Here is a 23,661-nt window from a genome sequence, read left to right on the forward strand (position 1 = left end):
TCATGGTGACTTTTTCATGGACTGACACCAAAGCTATATCTTGTGAGATTCTGGTCTCGTTTTCCAAGAATTGTGCCTTTTTAAATTTTTTTAATGCAATTTTGTATATACTGTGTGTGTGTAGGCCATGCTGATCTGCTTTGTCATGATAATCATTGCTCTCATTTTGTATTTGCCGCTATGGAAGGGTATATGTATGTTACTGACTTTGTGAATTGATGCAATACTTTTTTTTTTTTTTAACTCCTGTATTGCAGGACCTGGCTCAATATGTAAATGAAGTAAAAAGAGACAATGAAACACTGCGTGAGATTTATCAGTTTCAGTTATCCATTGAAAACCTGGTAAGTCACAGAAGTATTTTTGTCCATGAAGCTTTAAAACCAACACTTATACACCACTCCCCCTTTTTTTTCTTTTAAATAATAATCCTACATTTGTTTTCAGAATCAGTCTCTTAGAAACTACGGAAGACCAAAAGTAGATGGAGAAGTGCGAGTAGCTTCACTGGATAAACGTGCAAAACAAGATAGGTGAGTTTGTTTTTGTTTGTTTTTATACATAAGGTTTTTTTATTCACCACTTTTGAAGAAGAAGCTTTAAAAAAAAAATGCACGGTATCTTTTTTCTTTGGATCCAGACATATCTTCTTGTTTGACAAAGCTGTGATTGTTTGCAAAAGACGAGGCGATAACTATGAAATGAAGGAGGTGATTGATTTACACAACTTTAAAATCACCAACAACCCAACGACAGACAAGGAAAACAAAAAGGTCTGTAACTGAAATAACTAGGAGTACTGTCCATTAAGATGAAGGCACATGGATGGGGTCAGTCAGTTGGTTGGCTAGTGGGCAGGTAAAGTGAAGTGCTGTAAGAGGGACAGAGATACTGCAGAGCTGCACAAATCCGATCCTCCAGGTCCAGTGTCCTCCAGGTTTGAGTGGTATCATTAAACATTGAAGTGATTAACTGATTGTAACCTGGAAGGTGGTTACATTGGTTTAATGAAGTACTTTATGGTACAAGTGGTACAAAGACCAGGAAGGCTCCTGCAGAGGTGCTGGAACAATTTTTATAGTGGGGGTGCTGAAAGCCATTGAACAAAACTGTAACCTCTTGATATTGTGGAAGCCATCCAAAGCCAAGGGGTGCTACTGCACCCCCACTATCCCTAGATCCAGCGCCCCTGGGCTCCGGATCTCGAGGACCAGAATTGTGCATCCCTGTTGTAGAGTCTGTAGTTTTTAAGTCAGGCAAGATAACATAACAAGCATTATTTTTTCTCAAACCTTGTCAAATGTTCCTGAGGAAAGGTTACTGCATTGCAGCAGAGAACTGTAACAGATTACTTTTTTTTTACATTTATGACTGCAGACTGCGTTAATGGCATCTCCTTGTTAACATCTCAATGATAAAAACAATAACCTGATCTGTGCCCACACAACAGCATGATGCCTGTCAATTCTTTTCCTTCTTAGTGGTCTTACGGATTCTACCTCACTCACATCCAGGGACAGAATGGGTTTGAATTCTTTTTTAAAACAAAAGAGCTGAAAAAAAAGTGGCTGGAACAGTTTGGAATGGCAATGTGAGTACCTGGGAGAAAAGCTATGCCGTTCCTGTTTTTCAGGTCTAGACACTTAACATGTTTTGTGAATGGTTAATTCATGTGCCTTTGTTGGGTTCAGCGATAGTAATAGATAAAGTCACAATGCAACTGTAGAATGCATTCAGAAAAAAAAAGGCTATGATTTATGATTTAATCCTATTAAAATCCTAAACCAATTTGTTGATAAGTAAATGTTTTTGAAGTGTTTAAATCATTAATCCATGCTTTTTTAGGGTTTTAGCTAATTTAATCAGTCTTTCATGTGCAACCTGTGGTTAGTGTACTTGCTGTAAGAAGGTGGGAATGTATATATTTTCTTGCTTTACAATAACAACATTGTTGTGTAATGCTAGATGAAGCTGTGAGGAGGGTAATTCTTTTCAACCGAAACATCCTAAGAGTGTAAATAAACTGTAATTGCACACCTGGATAGGTAACACTGGCTACTCTTCTCTTCCATAATGTAGATCTAACATCACACCTGAACATGCAAATGAGAATTCTCATGAATTTAAAATGCATACTTTTGAGCGGATCACATCTTGTAGTTCGTGCCACATGCTTCTGAGGTAAGTTTACAAGAAGAAGGAAAACTTTTACATGACAGTATGCTGAAGTGTTCCTTTGTGTTATTTTCTTCTTGCATTCTACAGTAATTATTTCAGAAGATACACAGTATAGAACATATGTACTGTATGCTGTCCCACTGAGTTGACTTTCCAGCAGCCCTTTCTTCTGCTGCATCTCATCTCCTGCATCACACCCACACAAGATGACTTACTGTTATTTAATCTGATTCTAGTGAAGTGTTGATTGAATCCAATTTGATTTGCCATGTAATCACCATGCCGACTGCTTTCCAGTATGTGCACATTTAAGCAGTTTAGGATTCTGAGTGCTTTTGGTTTTTCCATCTTCTCAACCCCACACGTGACGGTCCCCTAATTTGCAGTAAATAGATATGAAATAAGCCAGTAAGGTTTATCAGAGGATGCCCATGAGCAAGATCTGCACTTCACTTAAGTCTACTGTAAAAGTTTACTTCATTACTGCTGTTCTGACATAATTTTCCACTCTTTTCCTATGGTACAGAAGATACACTGGTTTGCTTTTATTACACGTTTTATTTTTTGTTTTTAATCTAACAAAACAACATGAAAAATAACTATACCATACAGTCTCTCACATCTATTTCAAACAGAGCCCTTTAACACTATAGTAATGTTAAATGTATTTCATTTGTAGTTGCCAAAACGTTGCGTCTTCTTGTAAAATGTTTTTTTTTTTTTTTCAGAGGAATATTTTACCAAGGGTACTTGTGTTCTAAATGTGGATCTGGGGCCCATAAAGAGTGCCTAGGCAGACTGGAAACCTGTGGAAAAACACACACAGGTAACTGAACCTTCACTTGTGTTCTTGATTTAGTAATATACCATTTGATGATGACAACTTGTACACATTTCCACTGCTCTAGGATTTTTTCCATTATATAAAAAAAGCCTATTAATACAATTAATTAAATACAAATATGTTATTTCTATTTTTTCAAGTTCTGTAGGAGTACATACAGTACAGTAGCATCAGCACTGGTTTTACTGGCGTTTACTAGCGGTTACACATAAGGATCAGTATTGCTGTCATACTGTATATCGTAAGAAAAAATAAAAAAACAAAACAGTACAAACCATGTATATCATTTATGGTTGTGTCATTCTCATAAGTGACACTCAGTTTATCTGAATTAAAATTAAACTTCATTTTGAAGTTAAGATCTAGTCAGCCTGTCATAAATGCTATTTTTGAACTGACAAGTGCTTTTATTATGTGTTGCTACAGCAACCTATTAAAAAGTTCTGAAACTGCAAATCTGCTGCTGTTACTCAGGACAAAGTTCACAGTTGACAGACAGCCAATTACAGATAGTCACTCAGGAGCCAATGAAACATAAACTCCCTGTGAACAAAACAGACTCTGGTCCTTCCCTAAGGCAGTTCCACCTCTGACAAGTACTGTTCTATAGAGCAAAACAAAGCACAGGATTGACTCTGTAAATGAAGCGCACGTACAGCAGCAAGTCTGTCCTCCTCATGAAACAACTTTCATAATGCCAGTTTTCAAACTTATTTCAGATTCGGGGACACTAGGATCTGAGGTAAGGAATGCTTTTATTTTACATTTCAGCTGTTATATGATTTTTTTTTAATTTTTATAACAACATCGATAAATAAAATGTCCTTTATTCTGTACAAGCAGTGTAGCAACATTGTCATGCATATTTTTTTTACCTATGCATAAGCTTTTCCATGTATTTTGATTTTAATTTCCAGTATTATAGGAACAGTACAAGGAAAATAAATCAACAATTCATACAAAAAAGCCATATAGCCCTGGAGTTCTCTAAAATGTTTTTAAGTTTCAGTTTTATATTTTAATTTGAGGTTAATGGTAGTATGCATAAACCATTTGAATATACTGGGAGGGTAATGCCCTCAACTTTTTAAAGAGTAGTAGTTGTTTTTTGCAAGTTCCTGACATGCACAGTCTTGCTTGTTAGTGACCACATGTTGATGAATACTGCTTGTGATGTTGCCAAAAAGGCATCTAAAAAGAAAGCTGGAAATACTAAAGCTTTAAACAAAACTTCAGTGCAAGAATTGGATTTAGAGCTATGGCTTACAACATGTTTTGAAATTGCTGCTTCAGTTAAACCATCTTTGTTATGTCTAGTTCCCATGGAATGCAATGTAAGATAATGCTCGTAAAATAAGAATGGTTTGAAGATAAAAGCAGCATTTGGATAATCTATATACTTAATCAAGTCTTTGTTCTTTCAATAGAAGAAACTCAATGGACCCAGAAGACAGAGTAGGGCCATGGATCCAGGTTAGTATGCTATGAATGACACATTAATAAGGGAAGTGTTTTGCAAGAATTGTACATATTTTGGTAACATTTTATAGTCTGGTAATGTTACTGTGGCAAAGTGGTTTGCAGTGTGCAGGTGCAATGCTTAAACAGATGACAGACAACAAAGTTGACTGTCCAAACAATCCTTTATTGATTTTATAATCCGGGTTGTTGGGCGACCGTAAATAATAATCCCTGGCAGTGTACAGCAATGTGTTCTGCACAGTTAAACCTTGGGGTTCAGTCCCAAAATAATAAACCCAGTATAAACACACACAACAATGTGTACTGCACAGTGAAACCACGATGATCAGTCCTGAAATAATAAACACAGTATAACCACACACAGAACACAAACACGATAACAAGTCCAGAGTGGGTGCTAACGTGCAAGTGGTGAAATACAGTTTATTAGTGAACAGTAATGCAATGCTGTCCGGGTAGCTGCTGGCCTTAAATGACAGCTCCCAGAATGTGTTCGACGTTTAACAAGAACAAACGATTAGAATTAGAACGACAAACAAACAAACAATAAACACTCACGGTTATATCACAGTCCTTCAGTCGTTCTCTCGAAACCATAACAAAGGAGCAGTTCGCTCAGCCACATCCACTTTTGTACTTTCAGCCACGCCCCCTTGGTTAACAAGTGCTAGCGCTTTTCCTTCAATCTGCGATAGCCACATCGCCTCTGGTCTGGGTCGATGACTTGGTGTACTGTGGCCCCGCCCCCTTTCTAGATGGCCGACTTCCACCTTTCCCTGAAATGAATTGTCAGATCATCCAGTCCAGAGCACACTGTTCCCTTTACACAGTGCCCACAGGTCGGGAGGGAGATTTATAACCAAGATTCATTATTTCTCTGTAACAGTTACTTATGAAAACTTGTGCAGCTGTTAAATGTAAACTCCAAACCTAACCTTCATTCATAAAAAAATTATAATTCAACATAGCCATAATGAAAGTTGAGTTAATTTCTTCTTGGTTTTAGTTGTTGCGTAGCTGGGTCAGATAATCACTTTGTTGACAGCTCTTCAGAGCTCTTTATATGCTGGTAACTCCATGCTTGAGTGATGTCTACACTGATGCCCCTTGGAAGAATACCTCTCCCCCAGGCCCCCAGCGGGGCTGGACAGAGCTCATAAGCTCAACATTAAATATGTCTGTGTATCGTGTGTATTAACATATGAAACAAAACTATTTGTGGACTGGTCATACCAATTTTTTTATCACATTTTTATGAATAATAACTTGCTGTAAAATGCTGCCTTTCCTACTTTAATACAATGTGATGCAAAGATACTACAGGCGTTACAGGTTCTGTGCACAGCTACTGCAAACATACAGTAGTCCTACAGGAAGTCTTATAAGATGAACATTCTACGCCTTTAGGATTCTCTTCTAATCATTTGACTCAAGATATGCATAAAGAACTGTGCTTCCAGTCAGAAAACCATTTATTTAGGGAGCCCTTAAACTTGTCTTGTGTAATTATACTTTGGGCCTTCACTCCCTTAGCTCATTGTCCTCTGTGTTAAAAAAAATAAATAAATAAATAAATAACAAAAACAGGCTTTTACGAGTTACCAGCACTTGGCTGACTGTAACTAGATACCCAGTGCAGAACCTTTGCATATTACTATACAGAATACTTAATCCCTCATTTGACATCTTCCATTACAATCCAAACACAATAGTCTATTCTAAACAACACAGTCAGTGGTAATTATGTACTGCATGATATCTTATGAATGTGTGGCCGCTTTTGTCTGTAAAAGCTTTCCAAATACATCAAACCTCTTGATAGGAATGCTGACACCAACATAGAAAGAGTTCAATGGCTGAAAAAAAAAAAAATTCTGCAAGTAGGGTAGCTTTTTCAATCCAAACAAACCAGTCAAGATGAGAGGATTGTAATTCTCTTCAGTATTAACTGTGAACATTTTCCTATTTCCATTTTGAGTAGAATTTTCTTTAATTTATTACTGGTGCATCCAGTTTGTCTCCCTGCATTTTGAATCATCTCCAGTACTTCACAGTGATTCCTATAAAACCAACTGGCATTAAGCTGTGCCCAACTTGGTGCTGTATTCTAGTCTTTGCAGGCTGAAGCTCTTGTATTGTTGTTGATTTGGTTCTGGATAATAGTTTATATGTAATCAATAGTAGAGTATCTTAAGTTAAAGCATGGCAAAGCCTGGTGAAAACCATGATACATGCAGCTGGGAAAAAAAAAACACAGTACACTGTGAAATTACCATATAGATTTGCCATGCTAAACTGTTGCATTATGTCTTTGCTGTTAATTTTTTATTCAAGTTTGTGGGGTGAGATTTAATGAGAGTTTAGAGCCAGATTAACATGTGCCCTCCACACGCAGGAATATAAATCTTTCAAAGGTGTTTTGATTACCAAGTGTTGGTAGTTTTGAGTTCTAGGGCATCGTGTAAAGGTGTTTTTGTTGTTTTAGTTGTTTAACAGTATTATAAAGGGGTTTTATACACAGACCATATCTCAAGGTTCCCAGCCTATCATGAGATACAAACAAGCTTTTCTGAGCTTGTCTATAATGCTAGAGACCTTTTTTTTACAATTGCCATGGACTTTTCCTGACACAGAATCAACATTCAGAGAACAAACACAATTTCATAATACCTGGCAACAGAGATCAGTTATTTCATCAGCAGAGATAAGTTACTACCTGAATCAAGGACTCTGTTCTAACCTGAAATTGCAGCACGGTTGTTGTATTGGTGTATTGGCAAGCAGGGATTCTAGTGACTGGCATTATTCATTTTAATTTGACAGGACTCTACATACTTAATTTGACTTTAAGATATATAAAATCAAATTGAATAACGTAATTCAAACAACAGACATTTAATCTAACATAGGAAAGGAGAACAGATCTTAATTTACAATCCCTGTTTTTTATATTTTTATATGGTGTTTTTTGTAAGAGCAAATGTCAGAATCGAGGGCATTGAGTATAATGTACTAAATATAAAATAAGGACAAGGCAATTTACTGGTAAACACACACACACATACACGCACGCACACAACACACAGTAATCTATGCAGGTAAAATATTTACATTTGAAAAACAAAGGGGTCTTATCAGATGGGGTTGGTGCCAGGAATTCCTGTTTCTGTTTTTGAAAATTGAAATGTGAATTACCACCTACAGAATATATAAAGAAATATCTCCTTTGCAACTGTGGCACAGTTTTTCCCAGAAATCGAGGCAAAAATTCACTCAAAAAACTTCAGTGGCTGATGCAGGAAAGATGTTGTGTTTTACACAAATAAACTTTAATTCGAGTGTGTCTGCATGGCTAACAGGTGTTTGAACCCCAAGATGGGGATTATTTTACTCTGCAAAGACAAGTCTGCAATTTAAGTGAAATGACATTGTCACCTTCTTCTATGATAAATCTTTAGTAGCCTAGATATTGCAGGATCAGAGAAAATCCAAATGCTGTACACTCTGTAATTTACTTAACATTGATGAAACTATAATGAGGATAATTGTACAGAATATCACTTTAATTGCAGCCAGGCCACAAATACAGTTATTATGGTTGCAAAGCAAAACAAATCTGATTTTTCTGCCTTTGTGGATGCATTGTTGATCTGTGAATGTGTTGTGATAGCTGCTGTATACAATTCTGAAATACACAGAAACTGCCTGTTTTGTATTAGTACAGACATGCTCCATGTTAATTGTTGTTGCTTCTATTCACTTGCATGCATTGAAAACACCTAGTAAAGGCTGACAGTGATAACACAGATTCCAGCATGAATTCCTTATGAAGTATTATATAACTAATATAACTAATATATACCATAATGTCATATACTTGTTTGTGCTTGTATATATGCACACAAATAGGTTATTAATGGATTATTTATGTTTTTTTATTTTTATTTATTTTTTTATAATGTAATGGGACTGTCAAAAACAATCATTCACTTTAGCTGGTGAAAACCATTTGTCTCAGAGAAATGTCCCATCATCAAAGTTGCATTAAAACGCAGCTTTATCACATGGACTCGCCACTGTACTTTAAGTTGATTAAGAATGTTTTTTTTTTTCTATAGAAGCAGTTGAAAATGACACATTGACTGTATATTTCACTGGTTCTCTTTTTTCTTTTTCTTTTAGTGGATTGACTATTTTGCATGTGCTCTTTTCTTTGTGTGTGTCCCAGGGTTACCAAAGATGCAGGTTATTCGAAACTACCTTGGGGTACCGACTCCCTTTGAAGGCCCCCCTCTGAACATCCAGGTGGGGGAAATCGTTGAGGTGATCAGGGCTGATGTCCACAGCTCATGGTGGCAGGTAACTAAATGAATTGCAAAATAGACAGCAATCCTAACCAGATGTGAGATTATTAAAGCAGTACTTGATGTTTCCAGTAGTGTGCAGCTATGGCCAAATGTTTTGCATCACCTAGAGTTGTAGGATTGAGACATAATTAAAAAAAAAAAAGCTATATAAACACAATTGAGATATTTAATTTATCATTATGTAATCTAATAAACTGCAAAAGTCTACTGGATGATAGTAGTACAGTAAATGTCACAGTACTGTAAAGGAAAACTACAAAGCAGTATGTAATTCAGTATGTTAGCTTAACATTATTTGACTTTTTGAAGGAAAATTAATTAATTTTATAGGCTAATGCAAAACTTTTGGCCTTAGCTGTACATTACTTCCGCTAATAACAGAGATTGTAATTGGATTGATTAATCAAAGGGATTTATTAAATGACATTTTAAGTCCGGCTGGTCCTCTGTATGACTTCAGAATAAGAACAGACTGGCCCTGAAGGAGTCCCATGTGTTTTAATTCCAAAGAATAAATGCACCACCAGTAGATCTATGAGTCTGCAGAGTTTCAGAAGTCGACCTGAGAACTCAGACACTTTCAGAGGGCTGTCACTGTACATTACACAGACCCTCTGCAGTGATTGGTGCAATTAATGGATTTGTAAAGCCACAACAGTGGCAACTGTTAATTGGAATATTTCCAGTGTTCTATTTTGTTTTCTATTTTATGCAAAATTACACTTCACACTGCCGCTAACATGCTCTTTATAGCCCTGTGGTGCCAAAGGACAGAATTACAGAACACTGAGCATTAATCTCCAGTGTAACCCGGAGACAATTATTTCTGTACTGGTGCCAGAAAAATAAAATCAATCTCTATAATTTTATTTTACCCCTTGGCAGCCATCTGTTTACTCTAACAAATTTATAAATTGAATCTGTATCATGTGCTGATCTGTGGAATAACAAACAGAAGTGTTTTTTAAGATCATCGATAAAATGTTATTATGTTAAATATACCATTGAAGTTTTGGGATATATCTTCAAATTTCATGTGTGCAAGGGGAGGGAGCACACAGTATGTTGCTGGCCTATACAAAGAAAATGTTTTCAGATGTACGTTACATTCTTCTATATGTACATTATTAAGATAGCATTAAGTACCTACTCACACACTAGGCCATAAATGTGACTTCAATTTCTGTGTAGTTTTGTTGCATCATATACAGTGATAGAAAAATTAACAATTACTACACATACCCCCATCTATGGCACATTGTTTCAAATGAAATACATCAGCATTTGCCAGCTTTATACATAGTTTCTTGCATTTGCATTATTTCTAAGTGTTCACTTTTTAAATGTGTGTGTGTGTGTGTGTGTGTGTGTGTGTGTGTGTGTGTGTGTGTGTGTGTGTGTATATATATATATATATATATATATACACACACACACACACACACACACACACACACACACACACACACACACACACACACACACACACCATGGTAAAACCCCCCCCCTATGGCCATTAGAAGTTTTATGTATTTAATTAGAATATTTAAAAAAAAAAAAAAAAAAAAAGCAACTGACTGGATAAAGTGGATTTCAAAAAGTACAAGACGTATATATATATAAACATACCTGTAGGGATATATATATATATATATATATATATATATATATATATATATATATATATATATGACTACTCTTATAGTAATATTATACCCTCTATGCGGAGACTGATTGAAATTAATTAATTAATTATTACAATTATACTTTTATAATTTTCCCAGACGTAAAAAGCCAATCTTGCAAGCTTCAGGTTATTCTGAATTCAAGCGCTCATAGTAAACTAATTGTTAAGGAGATTTGCTGTGGAAGATTTTGTTGTCATAACCATTTGTAATACAATTGCTTGTCATTGTTTCAGGGTAGAATTCTGACAACTAAAGAAGTTGGCTTCTTCCCAAGGGATACAGTAAAGCCTTACTGTGTAAGTACTATTTCATTGTTTTAGGTAACGTAACAGCTTTTTTTTTAACAAAGGATTTCCAGGGATCCACAACGTGTTTGGTGTTGAAACCCTTTTTGCATGAGAGACTCTCAGTAATCTTCCGGCTGTTGCTTTAGTATTTAAATGCTCTGTTAAATTATGTATTTTTAGTTATATTGTGTAATACTGCATGTTAATGGGGTTCAAAGGCAGTGGAAACATTAAAAATAAGAAGGCAGTCCTTATGTTGATATTGGTTGAGGTTGTTTATTGAGGGGATTTATCAGTGTATCTTATAGCAATTTGAGTAAAAAGCATAGTGATAGGAGATAGAAGAATACAATTAAGAAAGCATCTTTTGTGTATATGCAAACATATTTAGTCTAGATATAAATATCCAATCCCTGAATGCATGTTTTTGCCGTCAGCAAAAATATAAATCATGTATGGGAAATCAAGCATTCAGCATTAAGGATTCCGTTTTATGTTAGTTCCTTGGATTTCTAAAAACTGAATATGCAGTTTGCAGGGTGTCTCTTATCATTTCGCTCAGGTTTGCTGCACGGTCCTCTCACCCGAAGTGCACAGTACAATAAAAGACACCCTACATGCAACGCATTAACATAATACTAACCATTTATATACAGGTACACATGCATACCCCTGTTCAATTTGTAATATACTGCATTCAACTAAATAAGGCTAGCCAAAACAATAAGATAGAATATAAGAAAACCATGTCACTACTTTTTTCCCTAATGACAGTAGCAGTATTTTCCTGTAGTTTATAACCAAACTTGACTTAAAATAATACATTTTTCTTTTTTTGTTTTTTTAAATGCAGGTTCCAAAGCCAGTTGACTATTCTACACAGCCATGGTAGGTACAGGTTAATATTTTGAATAAAATTGTATTTTATGTCAGCTGGACCTAATCATACAGATACAAGCATTACGCTATTTTTTTTTTTAAGTCAAATGAATTTCTGTCCATTCTAGTAATTTCCTGAAATTATTACCAAAGAAACCGTTTGCCTTGGTCAGTCCATGAAAAGCATTTCATTGTTTAAAGAAACAGAACCACTTCAGTGACAAATTGATCCATAGAGAATGATGTGTGCTTAATTGTTTCAGCGTAATGGCTAAAACCTAATAAATCTTAGTTTCACTTGAAATAATGTAGTTGATTAACTGTTTGGTCTTGATGCACTGCTTGTCCTAGAATCAATAATGAACATGCACAATGCTGCGTATGGTGTCTTGTGATATAATTGTGTTTGTTAGCCCTACTCTAGCACGGCAGATGTTCTTTTCATGGAGACTACCATACTGTCACTGGTTTAGGCATGCATGATTTAAAGATTTTCCTTAGGACATAACTTGAATGGTAGCAGAGAAGTCACATTGATTCTCTTCAAAACAAAAGAGATCTTCAGAAACAATTGCTTAAGTGATGGTTATAAACCATGCCTATAGGGTTTGTACTTTTTGTCCTTGATGTTATTATATACTGTATATATAGCATGTGTGGGGGTGACAAAATCTGTAATTGCAGTTTCTGAAGTAATACTTTTCACTTGATAACACTTGCAATGTGCAATACCTTGGAGAGGTATTTTGAAGGACATTCATTGAATAAATATTTCCTATTTATTGTTAACAGGGTTTTAACTCACGGTGGCAAAGTTCTGTAAACTGTGGTTTACCACCTGCCATTAATGGCGGGATACAGTGATAGCTGTAAGGATGTGTTGCTATTCAGGTTTTGGAATCAGGGCTGCATTTGTTAAAATCTCCACTGGGTGGTGTTGGAGTTATGAAGTAGTCATGGAAGTCCAAGAAAGAAACTGAATTCAACACCCAAGTTTCACTTTTAATGAGCATTGTTTATTTTATTTTAGTTAATTGATCCAAACTGCACCAAACATAATGAATCCGCATATGAAGTTGTATTTAGCTGTTCCATTTCTATCATGTTAATTTTATTTACATTGTTGCAACACATAGTACTAACTTTTTACTTTATATACTGTGCATCAAAAGAAACATATCACTTATATTTGAGCATAAAAGAAATGTATCACTTATATTTGGATAAAATTCACTAGATGTGATCGAAAAATGACAAACTCTGTTTTAGAGCAGGTGCAGTGACTTTTTATTGTGCTGATTAACAGCTGACATCACGAAGATGCTGCAAAATGATCTGTCGATCTTGGGCAGGTGCTGTGACTCTTGGTCTCCCAGTTCGTGGCCTGTCATTGACAGAGTGTATCTGGTTATACCGTCTCGCCAGGTTTGAAATTGCTGGCTGTGAGCACCCAAGACGTCGAGCCACAGTACGCTGCCCTAGTCCAGCCTCCAACATGCCGATTGCACGAAGGCGCTGCTCTCTTGAGAGGCATGGCATATTGTTTTTTTTTTTCGGTGATTTTCTTTATTACTTTATTCAAGCTTGCAATTCAACAGCTGAAATCACTCCATATCCAGTGTCCAATCAATTGGCTCACTAATTAGGTGATTACGGGCATATGCTTCAATCATATTCACACAAGCATGTCAGGGTCAAGGATGAATGATTGAATGATTAAAAAGAAACCAAAAACATTTCGTCAATGTCCGTCATTTATATACATTGTTTTTTTGTTTTTTTTTAAATAAATGTGTTATAATAGCGATACGTTACTTTTGATATGTATATTTTACAAAAGGTGTATACATGTATTTCATGCAGGTTTGCTGGACCAATGGAAAGGTTACAAGCAGAAATGGAACTCATCAACCGAGGCAACAGCACATACCTTGTGAGACACAGAACTAAAGAATGCACTGAATATGCTGTTAGTATTAAGTAAGTGTGTTTGTCATGCAGATAATTAATTGTGCTTCTAGCGCATTATTAAATGAAGAAGTTGCTTACAGCTTCTGAATTCAAATATAGACAACCCAGAGCACATTGCGAATTCAAGATGGTGTGGTCTAGCCTGTTTGTTTGTATTGAAAATTAATATTATGATAATCTTGTATACCAGGAACAGGTGTTCTTTTTTAATTAGCAGTTTTAGTTTCCTAATTACACTGCCTGTACCAAACCGGGCAGGTTTAAACACTAATGACTATGTCAAGGAGGCCGAATGTATTTTTCTTTTCACTTGACTCTTGCTTGATTTTCTCATCACTGTATATGAGTCAAATGTATAATATTGCATTGTTCAAAGTGTAGGATGTTTCCTATATATATATATATATATATATATTATATATCTCTATATATATATTATTATATATATAATATAATGAAAGCAGGCTTACTAGATTCAGTACTGCTACCAAAGAGTATTTGGGTTTAACATTTTAATTGAAATCTGGCATTACATTTTCAGAATAGACATGGGTGTTATCTGTAGAGTTCTGCATGTCATTTCATAGTCAAAGCAAGTTCAGTGATCAAAATGAGGTTCACACATGAATTAAGCTTTGACATTTCAATTTATAAGAGGCACGTCAATGGATTTCTATAGACAGTATGGATTAGTGGTATTATTAGGGAGCTTACTCATCAGACATCTGATAAGAACCTCATTTTCTATGAAGAGCTATAAAGAAATGAACATGGCAAAGAGTGAAACAAAGAGTAATTTGATTATTTGAGCGATAATTTGACCAGACCATATGGCTTTCCAATTTGCCATTCAGGGAACTATCCATTGCATGGCATCAAATTTACATCTTCAGCACTGTCTGTAAATACAGTTTCTTAATGAGATCCTCAACTTTTATTGACATTGGCATACATTTTGTGTCAAAAATATCCCTATTATCCGGGTTCGCCCTAAGGTCACTCACCAGCAAATTACATTCCTAACTTATTCATTGCCCACAGGTATAACAACGATGTGAAGCACATCAAGATTTTAACAAAGGATGTGCTTTTCTACATTGCAGAGAACAAGAAGTTCAAAAGTCTGTTAGTAAGTATGCTTGCAGTAGCTCTTATGTTTTGTCATTGTTTCTTTGAGAACTTGTTAATTATTATAATTAATATTTATTTTTTTTAGTTTTGACCAGTATTGCTTAACTACGTATTGTTTGATCAACAGGAGCTAATAGAATACTACAAGCACCACTCCTTAAAGGAAGGGTTTCGGAGTCTAGACACAACTTTGCAGTTTCCATACAAAGAACCAGAGAATGCACTCATGCATAGGGGAAACAGAACAGGCAGTAACTGTGAGTACAATAGCATGTAGTTCTAGACTGTACTGTAAGTGCGCTGTTTCCATTAGACACACACTTCACTTCCCGTGAAAGTCACACACCTCTCTTTTCCTGTATTTCCCCTTTGGCCAGAAGATGCTTTAAGCACAAATCACATTTGCTGAGGAAGTGACCCAAATGTTTCCCTCTGTTTCTTTGCTGTAAATGGCTTTCAGCTTTCTTGATCGTAACACAAATTATTTTATTTTCACACTGATAACCCTTCTTTCTATTGCCTATTTTTATATTTGACCCCAGGGGCAAAAGTGTCCCTTGGCAAATTCATCTACAGTACTAAATTACAGCCTGGAATTGAGAATGTACTTATTCTAATACCAGCAATGCAATTGAGGGACTATTTCTAGCACCACAATAACATTTAGAAACTCATTATTTAATAATGCACTTAATTAATTAGTGTAAAAGTAACATCTGGTATAATTTAAATTACAAATTACCGGTACCAAAACATTTTAATTTGCAGAACTTCTGCACACCATCCCCTAGTGGTCTTAATCCTATTGTATTGTAACTAGTACCCTGTCTTTCAATTGAGGAGTAAGGTACAGTATTTGTTTGAAGGTTGCTGGCATATATATTTAAGAAAGTTGTATGACAGCTACTATGGAGAAAAAGCTTTGTGCCACCAATTTCTTCTCATGTTATTTAAAAAAAAAAACTGTTATTGCAGCTGTTGGGAGGAATGGGTTAAGAGAATTACAGGTAGCAGTAGCACACCCCCGGCAAAGCTTGTACTTTTAGTGGGACACAGAATTTATGATGCTTTGCAATAAGCACTAAGCTGTGATTTTATTCTCTGTCTCTGCACATTTCACTGAGCAGAATATTTTTAGGTTTGCTGAAGGTCGTATGCCAAATACACAGTTTGTATAAATTACAAAGCAGCCTGTGTCTCAATGTAAATCTATGCCATGAACATTTGATGAAGTACGTACTGCTTAAAAAAGGGAAATGAAAGGCAAATGGGTTTCTTTTTAGATTCCTAATCAAAGCAAAACTAGTTAAGATGTTTAGCACTTGAGCCATGACATCATATACAAATGTCAGAAGGCTTTATTTCTAATAACAACTGTGTCACAGGCTTTGTTGCATGAAGTAAAAACAGAGGTTATAGCAATCTGCTCAGTTTTGCTTGTAAATGGGATTCAACATATTCTGTTTTTTTATATTCCACACACATCAGTCCTTTTTTATCATTTCCACTTATAATGCATATCTGGTGGAGAGATTATTTATAAGAACTTGATTGTGGCCTTCCACACCAAAATGAATGAACCTGATATAGGCAAATCAGACCACATAGGACAAAAAGCAGCAGTTTACCTTTGTCAAATTTCCAAAGACTACTACTACTACTAAAGACATTGTTATATATATATATATATATATATATATATATATATATATATATATATATATATATATACCAGCAGTTCATCACCAGGTACAATTCATCATAACATTATTATAACACAGCAATTTAAAACCCTACAGGTGAAAATGACCTGTACGGCACTTGTAACCCTAACCTTAACCCTAACCCTAACCCTAACCCTAACCCTAACCCTAACCCTAATCAGTGACTTATTGTATGTGATGAATTGTCATTGGTGATTAGTACTTTTATTAGTATGCAGTCTGCTGGTATGGTAATTGGTATGGTAATTATATGATATTTGAAATAGAGTTTTAACAAAATCCAATTAAACATTCACATTTTGTATTTATAAATAACCGGCAAACTTGGTTAAAAATTTATATAGAAGCTTCTGTTAGTGTCTTTGTGTTAGAATTCTCATAGTTATAACATTTCCTCAAGTACCATGTTTGTCAGGCCAGAACTTTGAAAAAGACACTTCTGGGCAAAGTGTTTGTCTAATTATAACTTATAACTTCCCTGGTTAATTGAAGTGGCCCCATAATTAAAATAACTAGATGGGAAAATGTACTTCATAAACATCACACACCACATTTCAGTAGAAAAAAAAGTATTCTTTGATGGATGGTATACCAAGGCAAGATGTTTCTCAGTATTACTGTGTGGTCCTGAATAAGTGCATGGAGTAGCTTACAAGATCAGGGGGTTCCTACTAGATCTATTTTTGAATTATTAGATGCATTGTATAATATCAAAAATATCATACATAATGAGCATTTAAACTTGTGGCATGCTTAAGAGTCACACTGCATGCAATGAATTATCTTAACATAAGACAGACTAAATGTTAACCTGCAAAGGCATGTATTGGGTTTGTTACAACTTAGGGATATGTGCAGAGTTTGTAAGTAATACCCAGGGGTTAATTTGTATACGGAAAGGTACTGGATGATATAATTAAGGAAGAGGGACGACATTTTTGTTTCTAGACCTGCTGTACTGATTTTAATTTGCAGTAGCTTCCATATATGCTTGAAGTCCCCACCTGCTTGTTGGTTTTGTGCCTTATTGTTGGTGTCAGTAGCTACATGATGACTTTTGTCTAGTCATGTTTTAACCTAATCTTCAGCTTTGAACAATACCAGTGACGGGCCTACTAATCTGATGAACAGGAGCAACAAGCTCTAGGTTTTTTTGGTTTGTCTGGATTAGGAACAAAACAAGTAATTTTCTTAAGGATAAATGTCACGTCCTAAAATATATCATTACAGAATGCTTTTGTCATGCAGTTCATGGAACAGGAAAGTGTTTTTATTGTACATGTTATGTACACAAAGTTATTATTATTATTATTATTATTATTATTAATACATCAATTGCAAACTATATCATTCTCGCCTGTCAAACAAAAAAGGTACTCGATCTGGGATCTGGTGCAATCCGGCACAAATGAACTCCTGGTAATACCTACAATATCAGTGGAGCGATAGGAAAAGGAGTGCTAACCAATCTTTTTTGAAAAGAACCAAAACATTCTCAATACACAAGGACAGCCAGTAATATTGTTAATAAAGCTTATGAGAGGTAAGAAAATGGATATTAAATAATTGATTTGTACTCCTTTAATAGTGAAACTAGTGAGTGTGATCCTCAACAAGCTAAAATGTTGGCTTTATGTACCTACTTACTGTTTAAATGTGAACACAGTGTGTTCTTTTCTTTACAGTAGATTTTATAATACCATGGCGAGTGTATTTTCAAACACTATAAGCAGGTGTTTATAATTGTATATGACAGGAACGCTTTCTATGTCAACTGTATTTTATTGGCCCTTCAGTTAATATTTAAACTTTTCTTTGCTTGTCTCTGTTTTCTTTCACTCTGAAGCCCCATTGCTATGTGGGTTTTCTATCGTCACTCCTCCAGGTTACAGCTTTGTCCCCCCTTCCTCTGCTCCTTTCTGGTCAGGTACTGATTTATACTTCCTTCAGTCACATTTCTTTGCAACCTGAGTACACTTGACTGCTTGTGGTTGTGCACAGCTTAACCTATTTACTGCTTTCCGTCACTCTGTTTGGCAAATATAGCATGCTGTGACCTTCATATAAAATATATTTTAAACAGCTTTTTACTTTTAAAATGTATGTTCCTCCATTATATTTAAATTAAAAAGTTGAAAAAAATAATAATTTAAGCTCTCTATTGTATATATTTTTTTCACATTTCATAAATTAAAGCTTTTTTTTGTTACTTTGAAATAAATTGAGGAATGTACACTTTTGAGTAACAGGCAAAAGAATTAAATAAATCGAGGCTAAAGTGAAATAAATGTTTTCGTTAGTTAAGTAATTACTAGAGCATGTTACAGGATAAGAGTGAAGTGGATTTGATAACGTGAGCTTAAAAGAAAGATTAAATAACATGAATCAGAAAATACAGTGGCATGTAGAATAAGACTTTTTGTAACTTTTAAATCCTAGAGTACAGCAGCAGTTAAAGAGTAAGGAGCGGGGTTCCGAAAAATCTAATGTTACACGCCCCCGCATTTTGCTACAGCTGTTTAAATAACATGTCTGTAATTTTGCTTTTCATTGCTAACATCCGGATAACTTCTTACACTTCTAACTTTAAACTCAGTTTCAAAGCTCTTTTCAAAATGGCTGCTGTAGTGCACTGATAGTGTAATGACTATTGCCCACATTGTCAAACAGGTAACACAGCGATAATGATCCATGATGTGGTACAGAAGAGAAAAGCCCTGTCAACTGTTACATTTTTTTTTGTGTGTGATTTAGAGGACAAGTCTGTCCTCTTTACTTGGTTTCTTTTAACTTTTAACCTAAATTAGATTAAAACAGGTAGAGATTTCTGTAAGATACAGTATTCTACGTTTCTCAGTATGAAACTAGGCACATATAAAACAATTTCCCAAATCACTGTTTACTATTGGAACAGTCCATCTATTTACATGGGAACATCCAATATGAGCATGATTTCAGGTATGTGTATACTCAGTGGGCTTCCATCATTAGTTGTGTCCTTTAGCTTTGTCTTTAAGCTTATCATAAAAGAGCCCTGGCTATATACTGTAATTTTACAAAATGTGAGTTTCAAGTGGTTTTGTGTCAGTTAGCTAATGTTTTAATTATCAGCAAAGAGCATAACAAGTTAACACATGTCTTAAAACCATTTTGTATGGTATGGTTCCTGAAGTTGTTTTACAAGAACATAATGTATGTTGTAAGAAGAATAGTATCATTTTAACTCAAACAATAGGGTACAACATCTACGTCATTTGAAATAGTATGCTTTTATACTTGGTACCAATTTAAAATAATAATAATAATCTTTATATATCGCCTTTCATAGCGGACCGCCATCAAAAAGCACTTTACAAGATACGAGACTAGGGTGTGTGAACTATGCATCAGCTGCAGAGTCACTTACAAGAACATCTCACCGAAAGACGGAGCACAAGGAGGTTATGTTACTTGCTCTGGGTCACACAATGAGTCAGTGGCTGAGTTGCGATTTGAACTGGGGACTTCCTGGTTACAGGATAGTTTCTTTAACCACTGGACCACACAGCCTCCTACAATGTGTATGAAATGTAATGGAATAACATCTCGATAGCCTATACATTGTATTGGATATCAATGAAATACCTGCTATTTTTGTAAACTGTTAATAGCTTGTTTTAAAAGGATCGAACTAGTACAACTTAGATTGTAATTCTGGCTTGATTTAATAAACCAGATACTGTAGCAGCAGTGCTGAAAAGATCTCTTTACTGTGTGACATGTCTTTTTAAGTTTGTGCTGTCTTCTTGTATTCTCTGAAGTACTGAGTTTTATCCTCTTGTATTTTTCAGTGTTTAGTCCCAAAGTAATTGGTATTGCAATAGCCCGGTATGACTTCAGCCCCAGAGACATGAGAGAGCTTTCATTACTGGAAGGAGACATAGTAAAAATCTACACCAAAACGGGAGCGAACGGCTGGTGGAGAGGGGAGGCTAATGGCAAGGTAAGGCTTCACTTCACCTCTGGGGAAATGTTTCGTAAGAACCATTTACTCATTGTGTAACCAGTGCAATAAATGTGTTTGAGTGGGTTCAAGTGGCTGATAAACCAACTGGAGCAATATACAATGCACTTGATGATTGCGACCCCAGGTCACCAGAACTACTATAGATAATAGTAATAAAAAAATTAAGACATCAAAAGGAATAAGAAAAACCATAAAGCTCATGTTATGAAAAAAAAAAAAAGCTTACAGTTGCAGGATACCAGTTTCATTGTCTTTTCTTTGTCAAACAAAAGTTGCCTTTCACACGTCAAATTTATAATACTAGACTCAGTGGTTTAATATAATGTAAATAATGTAGTTCTAAAATGTAATTGAGATAATCTTTTCGGAATTGATACAGAATTATACACCGTAATAACTCATATGCACCAGTGTTACAAACTGAACAACCAATATGAAAAAAAAATGAGTACATTGCTAGTCCTCAAAAGCATTACCCCTTATCACAGAACATTTTATAATTATAATTTAGTATTTTATTTTTTTGCATGGGATTGAGTTGGCTAGGCAACTTGATCTATCATCTTAAATATAGTCTTGAGGGCTCCTTATTTACATTTTTTTTGTTGATGAGTGGGTAATAACAGCTTTATTTCCAAGTGAGCACTTGTGGGTTGAGTGCTTATGAGGCAAAACTGAGCTGACCTCAGCATTATTGAGAGGTCAATGGCAGAGCTCCTACTACTATACTTAGCCACAAGTGCACTGATAAATAAAAAAAAAAAGGTGGAGGGAACAAATCCTTTTATTTCAGTGATAAATGACATTGTACCTGTATCGTCAGCCCACGGATATGAGCTGTCTGTCAGTGAATCAGATAATAGAGGGTGCACTCCAAGTAGGGTTGTGATGGACTGCTGCTAGATTTCATTACCCCAGCACAGCTGCAGCAATCAGATTTGGTATCCCAACACGGTAACCACTTTGCCTAATGTACTGTGAAGTATGTCTCGTCTGCCCTTCTACTCTCTGAAGTTTGTTTTTGTCACTAAGTTATTGCTTGGTTTTGACAGGTCTGAAACAGTACTTGTCCTCTGTCTAAATAACGTGTTTTTTTCCTCCTTTGAATTTCAGGTGGGGTGGTTTCCATCTACGTATGTCGAAGAGGAGGAAGAATAAATCAATAAGTGAATAAAGGAACTAGCTGGGTGACACTGTATCAAAATATTACCGGGGGCTACCGTGAATTGTGGACTTCTGCAGCCATGTTGTAAAAAAAACCCACAACTCTACTGTCTGTCCAAAACCTTGCTAATAGAATGTTGGAAATTCTCCACACAAACTTGTGTTGACAGATTAATGGCTTGCCTGCAGCTTTACAAGCAAGAGCCTGCCAGTCTGCTATCAGTAGGGACCAGCTCAGAGGGAGAACCTCTCCCTCCCAGAGGAACTTCAAAATATAGACAGCTTTATTCTTCTTGTCACTCTTCTTGCAAGTACACATTGTCAGCTCGGCTGCTGGTAAATATTTAAAGACATCTCCATCCCCAGCTAAGGTTCTCCTTGATGAGTCGCGGAAGTCCGGAGCTGTTTCGTTTTACCTTGCGTATCGTTTCCCATTCTGACCTTCCTGGTGTCCTACAGGAACTTACCTGCATTATTATTGATGACTTTATCAGTGGCCATCCTTCTCAAAGTGAAGGCTGTAAGAATATAGGCATTCCATCACATCACCCCTTTCCACACAGATTACAGTCACTAGCTTGCAAATAAGAATCATGATACGGTTACAGTGTAAAGGATAAAGGAACAGAAAAAAAAAAAAATCTGTGCTACACAGGAATAATTGATTAATCTTTGCAGTTCAAATAAAATGCAAATTTTTGCAGTTGGCTTATCTCAATATGCATATTGTTAGTTGTCACTCTTTGTTTCTTTGATATTCAGATTACTAATGTCAGTAATATGCTTCCTATCTGAAATACAAGCTTTTAAACAAAACTAAAGAAAGAGAATACAGCTAAGGACAGTACCAGTAAAATATGTTATGTGTTATGTCTATAGCTCAGTTTTAACTGAAACATTAATTATGGATTATAGTTTGGCAGAAAAAAATTGTAGAAAAAAATTATACTGTAGAAAAAAAATTATATATATATATATATATATATATATATATATATATATATATATATATATATATATATATATATATATATAAAGTAAACCACCTCCCCTTTTACTCCTAATATATGTATGTTCCAGCAGAAGATTTGCAAGCTTGTTCACCTAAACATGGCTAAACTGTTACTGATTAAGATAGACGCTAATTTCATTGATAACACTGATGAAGGCATTAGTTCTGCTCCTTCTAGTTTTATCTCAAAGATACAGCTTGGTGGGACACCACCTTAACTGGGCGTAAAGAGCCTGTACAATATTAACACTGAAAGTACAAAAGCATTCAGTGGTATTTGTAAAAAATGCAGTGTTTTACACATGTCAAATGCATGGTATTATAGAGTTGTGTCTGGCAGTGTATTGTACTTGTATTGTATATTTACTAAAGCACAGCAGTAATACTATATGCTTATCCAAAAGTAATACTGTCCCACTTGCAAGGGAAAGGGTCCAAATTGAATATTTGTATTTTTTTAACAGTATGCATTCAGGGAACTTCCTTCATTGTATTGTCAAAAATCATTATTATAAGGAAGTCACATACTGGAGTTAAGCACTCTTCAGCTATGATATGTACATTTGCAATTCTATTTTTTTTTTGTACTGTGTTAAAGTATGCAGGACTGGTTCTCAAAAAACTGGCACTGAGTATTATCAGCCATATTACTGGCACCTACTATATGTATGGCTTTTTATACAAAATGTTTTTTTTTTGTTTTGTTTTGTTTTGTTTTTCTTAATTTGGGAGATATTTTTGTTACATTAAATTATATCTATTGGAAATGTTCAAGTATTCAGATTTCATTTGATAAGTTCAGTGTTTTCTAAGATTTAAAGTGGTGTTACACTTTAGGCCACTAGATGTCAGCATTAAAAGCTTTTATGTTATTAACTGTTCCCAGTGCTAGTAGCATTAGATATTAGGAAAACATCCCCCTTCTGCA

The 23,661-nt window shown here is 35.3% G+C and overlaps 1 protein-coding gene across 2 annotated transcripts in view; it reads left to right on the forward strand.

Moving 5' to 3' along the window:
* Positions 1–22,638, forward strand: part of LOC121327207 (guanine nucleotide exchange factor VAV3-like) — a 72,713-nt gene extending 50,075 nt beyond the window's left edge. The window contains exons 12-28 of one of the 2 annotated variants that reach the window (XM_041271087.1): positions 258–344; positions 448–533; positions 641–773; positions 1,482–1,591; positions 2,080–2,181; positions 2,907–3,004; positions 3,742–3,764; positions 4,450–4,495; positions 8,733–8,863; positions 10,793–10,855; positions 11,700–11,734; positions 13,589–13,705; positions 14,738–14,825; positions 14,955–15,084; positions 18,398–18,478; positions 20,382–20,533; positions 21,671–22,638. In XM_041271087.1, coding sequence (XP_041127021.1) covers positions 258–344; positions 448–533; positions 641–773; positions 1,482–1,591; positions 2,080–2,181; positions 2,907–3,004; positions 3,742–3,764; positions 4,450–4,495; positions 8,733–8,863; positions 10,793–10,855; positions 11,700–11,734; positions 13,589–13,705; positions 14,738–14,825; positions 14,955–15,084; positions 18,398–18,478; positions 20,382–20,533; positions 21,671–21,715 — 1,527 coding nt within the window. In that variant the 3' untranslated portion in view covers positions 21,716–22,638. The remainder of the gene's footprint in view (positions 1–257; positions 345–447; positions 534–640; positions 774–1,481; positions 1,592–2,079; positions 2,182–2,906; positions 3,005–3,741; positions 3,765–4,449; positions 4,496–8,732; positions 8,864–10,792; positions 10,856–11,699; positions 11,735–13,588; positions 13,706–14,737; positions 14,826–14,954; positions 15,085–18,397; positions 18,479–20,381; positions 20,534–21,670) is intronic. The other variant, XM_041271088.1, reaches the window with a different exon arrangement.
* Positions 22,639–23,661: the final 1,023 nt, after the last annotated feature.

The sequence above is a fragment of the Polyodon spathula genome, chromosome 14 (assembly GCF_017654505.1).
Source record: "Polyodon spathula isolate WHYD16114869_AA chromosome 14, ASM1765450v1, whole genome shotgun sequence".
Classification (NCBI taxonomy): domain Eukaryota; kingdom Metazoa; phylum Chordata; class Actinopteri; order Acipenseriformes; family Polyodontidae; genus Polyodon; species Polyodon spathula.